The sequence below is a fragment of the Grus americana genome, chromosome 7, assembly GCF_028858705.1.
Source record: "Grus americana isolate bGruAme1 chromosome 7, bGruAme1.mat, whole genome shotgun sequence".
NCBI lineage: Eukaryota > Metazoa > Chordata > Aves > Gruiformes > Gruidae > Grus > Grus americana.
In genome coordinates, this window is record NC_072858.1 from 41,425,390 (window position 1) to 41,440,439 (window position 15,050).

The window sequence follows — 15,050 nt, forward strand, 5'->3', positions numbered from 1 at the left end:
ATTTGCCTGGGAAGGTATAGCTGTATACCTACACATGCATTTTTCTGAATACAAGGGCCTGATGAAGAATGTGTGATTAAAATGGGATGGAGTTTGGACTCTGGCATTGTTCAAGATAAGGAAAATGAGCCATTTTTAGAACCAATTAGAGAATTTCAAATTTATAATTATTTCACCTGTTGAGTGGTCAGATTGCTATACTAACAGACGTGTAGTGCAGGCCAAGTGAAGTGCGTGCAGTCCCTGGCTTCCGTGTCAGTTCCACCAGTGTCTGTCATGCTCATCATGTTGACAATGTTTTGCAGAGCACCATGATGTGGCTGTTCATCACCATCGCTTATTTAATGTGCAGCGGTGAAAAGTCAGATGCGAGCCCCGAGGTGTCCATGGATGTTGTAAGTCCTGACTTCTCTCCCTTCTTTTCCTGCTTGGGCATGCAAGCTGCCTATGCCGCCATAGTCTGGGCAGGACTGATGGTCTCTGCATGTGTATCTTCACTAGGGTTTGGTACCAGGATTTTATTAGAGCTTTTGTCTCCCTGTGCTTACATACATGGAGATTTATGGCAGACATTTATGGGGGAGTTCAGTCCAAGTCAACAGTTTTGGTTAACGCAGCTGTCAGTCTCGGAGCTTCGCCGTCATTGCTGCCCTGCTCTTCACAAACGTTGATTGCAATGTGAAAAGTGACAATGGGCCTTTCTTTACCAGACCTGCTCAGGGAGTGAGGGAAACTCACACCTGCCAAAAATTTTAGCTGAAGTCATGACATCACTGCAGTGTTGGTGGAAGGCACATTGGAAGGTCCCTACCCCACCCACCGAGCCCTGATACCCTCCGGGATGGAGACCCCCACCTCCCCGGGGACCCACCCCATGTTCTCCTTCCCTTTCCACAGGGTGAAATTGTGCACTACCATGGGTACCCCTACGAGGAGCATGAAGTTGTGACAGACGATGGTTATTACCTCACCATTCAGAGGATTCCTCACGGCAGAGACGACCCAAAAAGCATGGGCACCTCCCATGAAGCAGAGGCACAGGGCTCCAGCATGTTCTGCCCCCGTAAGTGCCCCGAGAAGGTCTGCCCAGTCCAGGAACCCTGAGAGCTTTGCTGGGATGGAGTAGACCATGGGCAGGGATGCCTCATCATGGGCTGGGTCCTCAAGGAGACAACCTTCCCTGTAGGATTAGCCCCAGGAGCAAAAGAAATGCAGGTACCCACCACGCCAACCTTGTTCTGAGAGGATCTGCTCCAAAGAGGAGGGAAAAGACAAGGAGACAGAGAAAACTTGCCCCAGGTTTTACCCCAGCTCGAAGCCAGCCAGTGGAGAGGCAGAAAGCTGTTTGTCAGCAAAAAAACCCCACGTTTTTCAATCCAACCCCATGTCACCATTTCGGCTGCTTTTTGTTCTTCACTTGAACTGCTGTTCCAAAGTGGAGGGGGTGATGCCCAATTCATGGCAGGGTGTCGCTCTCCTGGGAAGCAGGAGGACTGGCATATGAACGTGGCAAGTAAGTGTCGAAAGCCAGATTTCCATTCAGGACACATCGTCCTCAGCTGTCCAGGGTGGAAATACGAGTGTTATTCTGAGGGTCTGTAAACTGATAGAAAAAAGAGGAGACAAAGGAGAAAAAAAAAAAAAAAGAGAGAAAAAAAAAGAAATTAACTTCTCAACCTTTTCACGCTGGGACTTGTCATCACCCTGCCATATGAATTCAAATATCCTTTCAGTGACCCTGTGGTGCCTGTGAAGTTGGACCTACTCTGAGCAGGGGACCACAGCAGAGACCTCCAGAGATCCTTTCCAAACTAAACCTTTCCATAATCTCTTCCACTCTCTTCCTACAGCATTTCAGGCTTCTCGGTCCATTGTAGAAAAGTTTTTAGGTTTATTCTGTGGTGCTGGGACTTGCCCATACAGCTTAAAGAGGGCAGAAGTGGGTGGGGGAGATGCTCCTGACCCCTCCAGTGTCTCTTGCAATGGGGCAGCATGGTGTTCACTGTGTTGTGGGAGGTACCTAGAGTCTGCTGGGTTTTCAGTGTCTTCTGGTCAGACCCAGAGTACCTGAGCCAAGCAAAAAGGCACTGTGAGGAGGTTGGTCTCCATGCAAAGGGCACAGTCGGTGTCCAGACAGACACGGGGCTTGGTTTCTTTCTTCCTGGGAGCATGATTTATCGAGCTCCATTCAGTGTGGAGTCCCACCTTATCTTTCAGCTTCACTGTATTGATTTTCTCTGCCCTGGCACGACCAAAGATCCCCCTTCAAAAATACTTCTCCAAAGAGGCTGAGGACATAGGTGACCATCTCCCTGCACTGGAGTCTCTTCCCCAGGGGGCTGCTGCCAAAGCGATACCTGGATGTGAACAGTCAATTTTGCTAGTGGTCAGAGAAAATGATCCTCCTCTTCTTTCTTCAGCTCCAAAGCCCGTGGTCCTCCTGCAGCATGGCCTGGTGTTGGAGGGAAGCAACTGGGTTACCAACTTGCCCAACAACAGCCTGGGATTCATCCTCGCCGACGCCGGCTATGATGTCTGGATCGGAAACAGCCGTGGGAACAGCTGGTCGCAAAAGCACAAAGAGTTTGATTTTCACCACCAGCAATACTCAGATTACAGGTATTTTCCATGAAGCTGAAGGGTGGGCAGGTACCTGGTAATCTCAGCAGTGTCCATAGGCTGGAGGAGCAGGGCTACTGACAGTCGCACCATCTGCCAGTGGGCATAACCTGACACCACCAAGATGCCCATACCTGCCAGAGCCCTCACCCACTCCCCAAATGGTCATGTCACTACTTGCTCTGTCCTGCCTGTTGTTCTTAAGGTCAGCAACAGCAATTTTGTCATGTGCCCATCTCCACTGCAGCTTTCATGAGATGGCCATGTATGACCTTCCAGCGACAATCAACTATATTCTGCAGAAAACCGGACAGGAGCAGTTGTACTACGTGGCTTACTCTCAAGGCACCACCACAGGTATGTAGGAGGAGATCAGACTGCTGTCAGAGTTATGTTAGCTGCACACCCTGGTTTGGGTGTGTTCTCCTCAGAGCCTGGATGGGGAGGGTAACATCTGGGCACATCCAAACAATGAAGGGAAAAGAGCAGGTAAAAATCCCTGTTTGCTGTAAAAGAACAGTTTTGAGCAGCGGCAGCCCAAAAACGGTTGCAGTGATGGCATTTGGTGCATCCCACTGCTGCCAGAGCCCCAAGAAGGACTTGCAGGAGCTGCAGCTGAGCAGTCAAGTTGGGAGCTGAAATGCATCAGCAGCAAAGGCCTCAGATCAAGTCGCTAACCTGCTAGAGCCACCTCCGAGGGCCCTTCCAATGGGCACACATGCCTGGGAGTCAACAACTCATTCAGAAATAACAGGGCAGGGTCTGCTTCCTTCTCCCTCCCACAGGTTTCATTGCGTTTTCGTCCATTCCTGAGCTGGATCGCAAAATCAAGATGTTTTTCGCCTTGGCTCCTATCACCACAAACTCAAATATGAAGTCACCCTTGGTAAGGGTGTTTGACCTTCCCGAGGGGCTCGTTAAGGTACGTCCTCGCCACACGCTTATCTGGTGTGAAGGGGAAGAAGAGAACGGGAAGGTCTCATCACCTGAAACGTGCTCATACATCACTTCCATTTCCCTGTACATCAATGTGCGCCCTTTGCATTGAGTAGGTACATTTGTGCCTACGCTCTTGACCCTATGGGGCATTAAACAGTGTAAAGCATCCTCCTGTCCAGCCCTAATCAGAGAAGAGCTATTTCTAGATATTGTTTTTGGGTCCATCCTCCTAGGAGAAACCTCTTCTAGGAAGATCAGGGCTCTTCCAGGGCTGTGACCATTTCTGAAAAGCCAAAATTATGAAGCATAGCAAAGCTGTGGCAAGGAAGACAGCAACTTTCAGGGGTGAGCGTCTAGAGGCAAAAGAGGAATGTGAACCACACTGATCAACGCCTTTGACTTTCGCAGCTCATTTTAGGACGCACGGTGGTCTTCGATAAGGGCGAGATCTTGCAGCAAGTGATTTCCAGTCTGTGCAGCTATCCCATTTTTAAAAGCTTTTGCAGCTTGGTCCTTTACTTGCCTGGTGGGTTTACCAGCAGCTTAAATGTGGTATGTACACTCCAGACTACCTTTTAAGTGATCCAGTTTCTCATTGTTTGAGCCCAAGTTGTCAATTAGCTGCCTTCACCTAGCCTTTTGCATCTTCGATTTATTGAAAAAACCTAGCCATTGTGTTGGCATTTTGCAATCCAGCTGTTGTGCTGGCCATTGCAATGCTCTTGCATTGGCACTGGAGGGAAGCTCAGAGTGCACTCAAGGTCTCATACCACCAAGCATGTTGTCCCCCCAGAGGGGATGATGCCAAAGGGGAGAGTGCAGAAATTCATTCGGGGGCCTGGGGGGTCCCCAGGGTTTCTCTTTCACTATGTGATTTGTAATTTCACGTGTTTTAATAACAAAATGGCTCTTATGGAACAAACTCCCCTTCGATCCACTTCTAGGAGAGGTGGGCCCTCAGATTCTTCAGTCTACCGTCCCTTGGAACATATTTATCCCCGAATCAGAGACTTTCCCTGTGCTCCACTGCACTGAACAGAGTCATAGAAAGATTCAGGCTGGAGGCACCAGGGTGGAGGTTTCCAGTCTGACCCCGCTCCCACCAGGGCCAACACCACAGCTACAGCAGGTTGCTTGGGGACATGTCCAGGTGACCTGGCTGGTCCCAGGGATGCTGTTTTCCTTGGGGCCAGCCAAGACTTCAAGGTCCAGATCCTGCCACAAACAGTTCATGTGAGTAAAATTGGTGACAGGTCCATGGGGAGTACCACGCAGTAATAGCTTGACTATGGATGGAGTCAGAGCTGGGCCACTTTCTAAGGAAAGCTTTGGTGTAATTGCTTAATATTCCAAGGAGGGAATGCATTAGAAGCCACCTATGATGAGTTGCACATTACCTTTGCAAAAGGATCCTGAGCACAAGATACAGAGATTTGGTTTGAAAACCACGCAGACTCATAACATGACCCAGCATCCCATGGGAACTGCAAGGCTTGCAGAAGGGAGCTCTAGAGCACCCATCATGCTGCTGCCCGCGGTGCATGTTCACATGGCATGTGGCTGAGCTGTGCCTTCACAGAGCTAAGACGAAGCAGTTTGTGCAAGTGCAAGCTCCAGCTAGCCTGTGTGAGTGAAAGATTTGTGTGGCTACTGAACAGCATCAGTTTTATTTCTCATGGGATTTCCCTCCATGCAGAGAATAACTGTCTCCAATGGTTTCTTGCAGAGCCGCATAGATGTCTACCTGTCCCGCTACCCTGATTCAACATCCCTAAAAAACATGTTACATTGGCGCCAGGTAATATTTCCTGCCATGTGAAACCAAGGCCCATGTTCTCTTCTCTCTTCTCTCTTCTCTTCTCTTCTCTTCTCTTCTCTTCTCTTCTCTTCTCTTCTCTTCTCTTCTCTTCTCTTCTCTTTTCTGTCAGCTGCTGAGGACCTCTTCTCAATGCTTGGGTATAGTCCTCCATTGCTCTCCCTGCAGAGCTATGTGAGAGAGAAAGGGGAAAATGACAGGAAACACTGATGCAGATGCAGTTCTTTTGGCCATGACTTTCAACAAAAGATGACCAAGAGTCTTTGGAGCAGGTAGGAGATGGAGACAGAAATAAAAACTAGTAATGAACGAGCACAGGAGATGCTAGAATAAAGGCTAAGACCTGAGGGTCAGTAGAGACAACTAATACAACAACTAATTATTGAAAACGTGCACAGACTCGTATCGTTCTGGTGTAGACATTGATCATGACAGAAAAGCAAACTTGCCTTCGTGTCTTCTTTGAGGCTAGCTCTTGGTTGTACACCACTGTGGGTTTCTGGGGCCTCAGCCTCCAGACACATACGTTCTGCAGCTTGCCAGCCACTCGAGAGAGGAGGGATGAAAGACGTGAGCGATGCCAGGCGACCTTGCAGGCCATGCTGAGATCTTCCTGAGGGTTGAGCTGTCCTTCCAAAAGACAGTATCACATGTAACAAATAGCATCCTTGAGCCTTGGTGGCAGGAGGGAGCAGTGCAGTTCCCAGGTCACCTCTTTTATCTTTCATACGGTCCCCTCTAGTGCATGGACAATAAACACAGCTCTCCTCCTTTTCCAGCTCTATCAAACAGGGGAATTCAAATATTACGATTATGGCAGTGACAACATGCTTCATTACAACCAGGTAAGAGAAATCCATTCTCATTTCCCAGTTTTAAAAGAGGGGAAAAAAAGAATAAAGAATATGACAATGAAAATATTGCAGTGGCTGAGACTGAATTTTATGGGATTTATGGAATTTACCTGATATGGTCAAACAAATTTGTACCTTCCTTACAAAAAAGAGGTCTGTGATGTTGTTCAGTGATGACTTTTTGACCCTCTGGTGAAAAGCGCAGGATCCCAAGGCAGAGTCAGCGTCTCTGGTGATAGTTTCTGTACTGTCTCTCGGGATAGGCAAGAAATTTCAAGCAGCAATCAGGAATACTTTGACTTTTTGACTTGCCCGTGACCTCCCAGGCTTTCCTTCCTCAAGCCACACTATTTGTCTTCCAGACCACACCTCCCTTCTATGAGCTGGAAAATATGAAAGCCCCGCTTGCTGCATGGTATGGTGGCAAGGACTGGATTTCAGCCCCCGAAGATGTAAACATCACACTGCCTCGTATAACCAATGTGGTGTACAAAAAGTACATTCCCGAATTCGTCCACTTTGATTTCCTCTGGGGTATGCAAGTGTATGAACAAGTGTACAAAGAAATTCTTGAACTGATGGAGAAGACCACCTAGAGTTGGACCAGTGGAAGTGATTGTTGGTTTCTCGTTTGACTGCTGGGGCTTCTTTTATTTGGGGCAGCGGGGGTGGGAAGTGGAGAAAAAAAGAAGGGAAAAAGGCTCATTAAACTGCTGCACTTGGTTTGGATTGATATTACTCTGGCTAGTGAGGAAAACAGGCCAATCCAATGATCAGGATTTAGATTAAATAGGTTGAGGTCCTTGCAGAAGTTGGGCATGGCCCTTGGACCCTGAGTCTCCCAGGTGCCTCACTCAACATGGCTTTCCAGCAACAAGCAATTTCAGTGGAATTTCTGGGCTCTGACCTCCCTGCGCTTGGGTTTCCAGCTGCAAACACCTGGGAGGCAGCTCAGCTCCCTCCTGGATGCTGGTGCTTCACAAGAATAGGTGTGCTCGGATGGGACCACGTGGTGCGTAGAGCGATGAATCCTGCCGGAGTAGCTTTATCCACCTTCTGGTGACTCTTCCATGCCAAGAATCCCAACATCCTGATGTTCATCACTTTGCTTTACAGTTGGAAGGAGCTAGAAACCTTCTGCCTGGTGACAACAAAAAGGGCTCATGGTTTTTGGGGTTTTTTTCTTCATGAGAATTGTCCATTTCAGTAACGTAGGGAACATCTTTCTCAAATTCATGCTGATTCAGACAACATCTGCCTTGCTCATACAGAAAAGGGTTTTCAGTAAGTTCTACGAGGCAACACCATTTTGCACCATTTCAAGGAATATTTCCAAGGCACAAACCCAGCTGGAAAGGTCACTTTTTGCTGATTCTCAGGAAATGTTTTTCTCTTCCTTATGTGGGAGAGAGAAGAAGAGTCTGGTGGAATCCAGTAATGAGTCTAACTCTGTTTTCAGCTTCTGGATTACACTTCTTAACAATATATTGATTAGGGGAGGAATTGTGAATTTGCCTGTTTGTGTAACTATATTCTTAAAATATGCCTAGGAGCAAGCAGGGCAAAGGATGAGGCCCTCTTTCCACAAAGATGTACAAACAATGACGATGATGATGATGATGATAATAAATTAAGATAGGGTCCACTGGGCTCTGTGTAGTTGTACTGCCTTAAACCTCCAGAGGAGTATGGGGGTTTTCAGCACAGACCTCTTGCCATGTGCAGGCATGGGAGAGCTGCTTGTCCAACCCTCCCCCTGCTCAGGGATGACTTCTGCTGGCTTGTAACGCTGGCAGATGCCTACCACCCATGATGCAACCAGCATCCCCCACCCTGTGCCCTGTGGGGAAGAGGTGGGTCGCAGAGGAGGGGTACCGAGCCCAGCACGGCTGCTGTCCCGAGGCAAACTGTGGGTCTTAGCAGCATGCTTTCATCCATCTGTCTGGGGGTGGTGGGACGGGGCTGTTGGTGCATGCCCTTGTGGGACAGCTGCAGTGAGCTCTGTTTGAGTTATCATCAAAGGGGGCTGGCTGTCAAGGTGTTTCACTTTCCATCCTTACAGCTAGAATTGACCACAGAAGAAAACAGGATGGGGTGAGGTAATCTCAGGGTGTAAGAACTAGGCTATAGGTTAGACATGATCTATCTGGTGTGACAGTGAGCAGCTACCTCACTTAGTATATTTGTAATGACATCTTTTTCTGTGCGATTAGTTATTTACTGCAGAGCTCTGCCCTGGAGCAGCATTCTTAGAGGACTGCGCTGTGTTCATGCCATGGATGTCAATGCAAATGCAAGAAGACTTTTCTGTCTTTGCAAATAAACACCCAAAGCTTGGCAAGACATTTCCCCAACAGACTTCTGAAAAGCTTGCAAAAACATTTATGCTTAGTTAAAAAACTACTAACTTTTTACTTCTGAAAAGTTGTAAGAATTGCAGGGTTTAGTCTCTTCTCTTTCTGTTCTGGTTATAATGTTTCTGCCTCTCCTGTAAGTGTCTGATGCACTGTTCGTGTTGCATTATCTTCATTCCTTGGCAGTCTCCCATGACGGAGGGTTTTGGTGAAGTTCTCTCTAAGTCGGGTTCTGAAAGCCCTCTGCTCCCTATGGTGCTGGTACTCGCTTCCCACCCCCTGTTAGAGAATCATCAATGGCTGAAGCTGTGCGTTTAGGAAGCAAACAGAACGGTAACTAATCAAGGTGCTTGTAGCATAAATATTGTAATGTTCTGCCATCTGGGATTGCCTTGATCAATAAACAGATTGAGTTATGCGGCAAGCTGTGTTGATCTTGCCGGGACTGGAGTCCTTGCATGCCTCAAGTCTGTCAGGCAAGTCAAAAGTCATCAGGCAGGTCCATAGTGATGGCACAGGTCCAAGGTCAGGCTGGGACATCAGCCCACGATGTCAGGGCCCAGATCAACTCAGTGTCTCACCTTTAGACTTCACAAGGCAGCACAAGGCCTTCACCACCCTGGTGAATGTGCTCATGGCATAGCAGTGCTCCCTTTTTATTGTCCGTACGTGAGCAAACCAGCCTGAGTCATATGCCTACATGTGTGGAGTATGTTGGTCATTCAGCCGCTTATTTAATTTCATTCCAGATGTGCTCATGCAAAGCCATTATTGATCTGCCTGCATATGGCACACAAGGCCAGAAGGGCTTAAATCCGTGTCACATCCTGTTCAAAATACAGCAGTTGCACCATTTTTTGCTGACCTACAATTTTCTGTCATCATGATGGTCAATGCAAAGAAAGGCAGCGCATGCATGAACCGTGGAGCACGTAATCAGCTCCATGAACTGTGGAGCATATGGCCAGCTCCAGGATGCGTCCACACTGGAGAGGTGGTGAGCACTTCTACTGCAGCGTCCTTCCTGCTTGAGGATTATGCACAGGCACATACTTAAAGTGAAGTTGCGCTTCTGTAAGTAACTGTAGGATTGTTTCAGTGTCTGCTTTAAGCAACGTACTGGCCTACGCTGTTATTTAGAAACTGATTTGTACCAGGGTTAATCTAGGATAAGGTTTCATTGAGCTATGTCAGATGGTGCACTGCCATTTCATGTTTTTTTGATCCTTAAAAGCAAACCTGACAACAGTTTCCAGCAGTCACCAGTATTACTGAGTAGATTCAGAGTTTTATTCAGTTGAGGACATGCCACTCTCTTATTTCAAGAACTATGAGTTATTTCCTATGTTATTTCCAAATTTTCTTTTGAGATTGCCAAATGAATGCTTGGAAGAGAGACCCAGTAACTTTGAGACTTGTATTTTTGTACATCGGTGCTTTAGGCAGATGGGAATGGTGTAAGGCCATGGAAAGTTATGGTTAGCCAAAATCATGATCAGATATAACTACCTCCAGCACTCTTCACAAGCCTCTGTTGGTCTCCATTCCTGATCCTGGATGATGTCATGTGGGACGTTATTGCTCCCTGAAGTCTCTGAAAGCCCTGACCAGGGCATTGCCTGAGCTGAGCCAAATCAGCTTTTCCCCAAGACACTGGAAAAAAGCCCAAGAGCACCATGATACCAAATTTGAAAAATCTTAATGTTTCTTTTTAAGAAAGTTTGCTGAAGTTGGCCTAGGCCTGTTTATGAAAAGACCAAACTCTTTTAGCTTTAAAATACTTTTTAAAGCCAATTGCACAACAAAGAGAGATGAGAGAAGAAGTAGAAGTAGTTCAGGGTTGTTCTGGGGTCTTCTGAACAAAGAAACGGGAGAAGAATTAGCTGAGACAAACCACTGGTGACCACATCTCAGCTATTTCACAACCAACATTTAGGATCATTTATGCTTTTGTTCATTCAGTTTCACTACTGTGAATAAAACGATTGCATGAACAATTCTGGCAAGGTGTTGTGAAAAGAATTCATTGTTTCATCAAGCTTCACCATGCAACGCTGGTAAAACCCAGACTAAATGTGCAATCAGAGATGCTGGTTATATCCCAGCCTAGCTGAGGGGCTTTAAACTAGGAGAGATACAACCAGATAAGCACTGCTTTCCTTATCAGGTTCTTTACTTGAGCAAGGTTCTCCAAGGTTACTTGAAGAGAAGCATGCCTATCTGGCCGGGATTACACAAGAGTTAATTTTCTCTTATTGCTAAAATCAGAATGATACTCTCTTTCCCAGTTCAGGATGCCAAAACCAGATGACAGCTAGTTAAGCATCTCCCTGCTTGTGATGGATAGAAGGTAACAACCAGCATCTCGGGCATACAGTCTGGAGGCTACTACATGCATGAAAGCACCAAGAGAAACACCAGAGCAGGAGTTAGAGGAATGGTATGCGTTGATAGCCAGGGACATGATTAACACCAATTAGACTAGTAAGTGATGAAGAATGTGTTGCTTGCACTGTGATGTGCCGCAGAGAAGGTGACTCATCAGCAGAAGACCTGGACCTGTTAACAGAAGGACAGCAGTGGGGCTACGACACATTTCATGGGCTGTTTCTCTTCCTGTTATCCCAACAGGAGGACGGGTTACAGTCCTATGATACCTCAAACAAGAAAATGAAAGACACTCAGCAGCAATGTTGCCTAATATTGATAAAGAATGAAGTTCATAGAATCACAGACTGCTTTGGGTTGGAAGGGACCTCAAAGCCCATCCAGTCCCACCCCTGCCATGGGCAGGGACACCCTCCACTAGCCCAGGTTGCCCAAAGCCCCATCCACCCTGGCCTTGAACACTGCCAGGGAGCCAGGGGCAGCCACAGCTTCTCTGGGCAACCTGTGCCAGGGCCTCAGCACCCTCACAGGGAAGGATTTCTGCCTCACATCTCATCTCCATCTCCCCTCCTGCAGCTTCAGGCCATTCCCCTTGGCCTGTCACTCCCTGCCCTTGTCACCAGCCCCTCTCCAGCTTTCCTGGAGCCCCTGTAGGGACTGGAAGGTGCTCTAAGGTCTCCCCGGAGCCTCCTCTTCTCCAGGCTGAACAACCCCAACTCTCTCAGCCTTTCTCCATAGCAGAGGTGCTCCAACCCTCGGATCATCTCCGTGGCCTCCTTTGGACTCTCTCCAACAGCTCCATGGCCTTCTTGTCCTGGGGACCCCCGAGCTGGACGCAGTACTCCAGGTGGGGCCTCACCAGAGCGGAGCAGAGGGGCAGAATCCCCTCCCTCAACCTGCTGGTCACACTGCTGGTGATGCAGCCCAGGACACGGTTGGCTTTCTGGGCTGTGAGCGCACATTGCCGGCTCATGTTGGGCTTCTTGTCCACCAACACTCCCAAAGTCCTTCTCCTCAGGGCTGCTCTCCATCCATTCCCCGCTCAGCCTGTAGCTGTGCTTGGGATTGCGCTGACCCATGCACAGGACCTTGCACTTGGCCTTGTTGAACTTCATGAGGTTCACATGGACCCGCTTCTCAAGCCTGTCAAGGTCCCTCTGGATGGCAAGTTGAGAAGACACAGAAGCAAAGCATCACGCCATAACAACTTTTGACTCCTAAAAGACCTTAGAGGCCAGGAAAGAGTTGGCCTTTGAGCCTCAAGCAGGAGGAGGACTCGGTAGCTGTCAACCTTTGCCTTCCATGTCACAGTCAGGTGACCTTGGCCAGACCACTTGGATACACACATTTTGGCCCCTTTGAGAATGTGTATATGAGAGTTCTGGTTGGTACAGTCTATTTGGTTAGAAAGTTAAATAAAATACCTTCCTGTTTCTAAATGGTCTTGGGGTTTTTTTACATTAGTTCCCACAACAATATTGTAAAAACATCCCGTGAGTGTGGTTATACAGCTTCATTTTAAGATGCCCATGATAGTCTATCTAATATTTGGTTGTGCACCCTACCATGCATTATGGGGTCCTGACACTGTAGGTTAATAGTAGTGACTATTTACAATTCTGTTAAGTGAACAATCGTAGCAGTATCATGACGGTGTTGCTCTTTCCACCTAAACTTGCCCCTATATGTCACAATGCCTAATTCTGGTCTCCTAACTTCAAATAACTCAGTCTTCATCTCTTCCTTTGACTAAGTTACACAAGAGTTTCTCGGTAAAAAGCTAGCTGGTCTTTCTTGGCAACTTCTCTCCTTCCTACCATAGTTATGATAGGTACTGGTGCTAAATCGTACACTAGTCTCAGCCCTGATACACGGCTCTGATAGCCTCGTCCCATGGCCTGGGGATGTTGGAGAAGTCTCTGCTGCCTTTACAATCTCTCTGCTAGATAACTAGTACTCAATGGAGGTAGAAGGCAGCAGTCTTGACAGTGGATGAAGTGGCCAACCATACAAGTAAAAGGTGAGGTCTGTCTTGATGCTGTTGAAGGCAACCTGATGGCAGAGTAGAAAAATACAAACTGGGTAGCAGTTTCTCCACCCATAGGGTGTTTTTTAATTCCTTTTGGGACACACACTGGAATTGCCTTCTACACAACCTGCAAAGTCCATCTTACGTAGTGGGATTTTTGTGGTCACGGGAGTGAGAAGACATTTTACAAAAGCCCAGAGGAGACACAGGGACAGAAGTAAGGCAATGAAAGAGAGAAGGCTCTGGCCACACCCGCTGTCAGGAAGATAGCGCCCACACACACCATCCCTTTGTGTCAGCAGTTGCAGCGCTGACAGAACATTACAGCCTGGTGGATGGAGTAACACACGTGTGTGTTGGGCTGCGTTTCACAATTCGCATACTACTCATAGACTACGGCTGGTAGGAACATTAGAAGTCAACCTAATCCATGACTAGGAAACATACGTTCAAGCAGGGCACCTGGTAGCCAACTGAAGGCTCAGTCTTTCAGGTGACTACTAAGTAGCTACAGAAAGGTGCAGGTTGTCAGGTCACGGGCTGGAGGTGGAGAACAAACACCTTTGTTCTGTGCAATACCCATTGCTTCAGCCAAACGGAGGCATTGCACAAGCTCTCATCCGCTCTGCCGTCCATCGGCAAGACACCAAGCTTGGTGCTTTTCCAGTAAACATTGCAGAGGCTTTGCAAATTGCTAGTTGCAAATACAATACCGCTTGGGTGTAAGGGCGATGTGGAGGCTGCCTGGGCCACTGTCACTTTTGGAGATTGGTGTAATCACTGAGTGTCTCCCACCCAGGCAGCCCGTGAAGCCTGACCTGTCCTTGGTGTGTCTATGGAGAGGTCAGCAGGCTCGTGAGTCCTTGTGAAGCTGGTGGGGCCCAAGTCCTTTTGTTGCCCCAGGAGCTCTTCTAAGAGGCATTCCCAAGGGCCCCCAGGAGTTAGGAACGTACCCTCTACAAACAAAACCTTTTGACATTTTTTTACTATCACAAGCCTAAGGTGCAATTCCATAGCTGAAATTCCTCACCGCACTGCTCCAGCTGCTTTTGGGAATGTAATCCTTTGCAAGCACGAAAGTTATGACCACATGGCCAAGCAGAGGAAGTTATCAAAGATATGACCAGCACGCACATCACTTAATTGGAGGACACGTGATGTGGTCCAGCGTGGTGCCAACGTAGCCGGGCTCTGACACAACGTGCTCTTTTTAACACGGGTGATGACAGAGCCACCACCATTCACACCACCAGCCTGATCAGATACGACGGTGGGCTCTGCCTGGTAACGTATTTTCCTCTGCGTAATCCAGATTTGCGTTGGAGCTATCCCAAGGGTGAAAAAGCATTGATCGCTTTTTTTATTGGTAGCTTGCCTCTTGGTAATACCATAGACAGGGTTACTGGGAACATTTCAGAGGGCAGATATGTCTCATGGTGTGGGAGACCCACTGGGAGGAGGAAGAAGGGAGGTAAAGAGTAACCAGATGGCCAGTGAGAAGATTTGCAACTCATGCTACTGGGCTGAAGTTAAGCTCTAATTTTTGAGAGCCCGGCAAAGCATTAGAAATCATATGTAATATTAACTGTGTATATTAAAAATAGAACTCTGCTCAGGACAGAAGACTCTAAGGTGATCAAAAAGGTTTCTGTTTTTTACAGGCTACACTTACTTAAGAAATAGTCCTCCTATGAGGCTCTATGAGTTTCAGTTCATAGGATCCTTCTGTTAATAGTGGCTTCTGGCTGCAAAAGCTAAGCAATAGAGAAACAGCAAAAGTATAGACATAGTCATAGCCCAGCCAACCTAAATGCGTTCCTTCCGTAGCATAAACTCTTGCTTCAGATTAATTCCCTCTGTGTGACAATTGGCCCGATGGCATTTTCTATCGCTTTAGTTCTTGCATTATAGAGCTGTTTCTCTTCTTTGTACAATTAACAATATAAAAACAGGTCTTGCCTAGTACCATGGAATGGTACTTGCCTGTAATGGAAGCTGGAATTGGGAATCCCTTCTGCTTTTCCAGCCCAGCCCATGATATATGGTCTTCA

General features: G+C 47.5%; 1 protein-coding gene across 1 annotated transcript; it reads left to right on the forward strand.

The window, feature by feature from the left end:
- The first annotated feature begins 305 nt into the window (after positions 1-305).
- On the forward strand, positions 306-6,824 carry LOC129208668 (lipase member M-like). Its single transcript, XM_054831810.1, has 9 exons — positions 306-395; positions 898-1,063; positions 2,421-2,619; positions 2,867-2,976; positions 3,405-3,541; positions 3,967-4,110; positions 5,285-5,356; positions 6,154-6,219; positions 6,591-6,824. The coding sequence occupies exons 1-9, from the start codon at positions 312-314 to the stop codon at positions 6,822-6,824; spliced, it is 1,212 nt and encodes a 403-aa protein (XP_054687785.1). The 5' UTR covers positions 306-311.
- Positions 6,825-15,050: the final 8,226 nt, after the last annotated feature.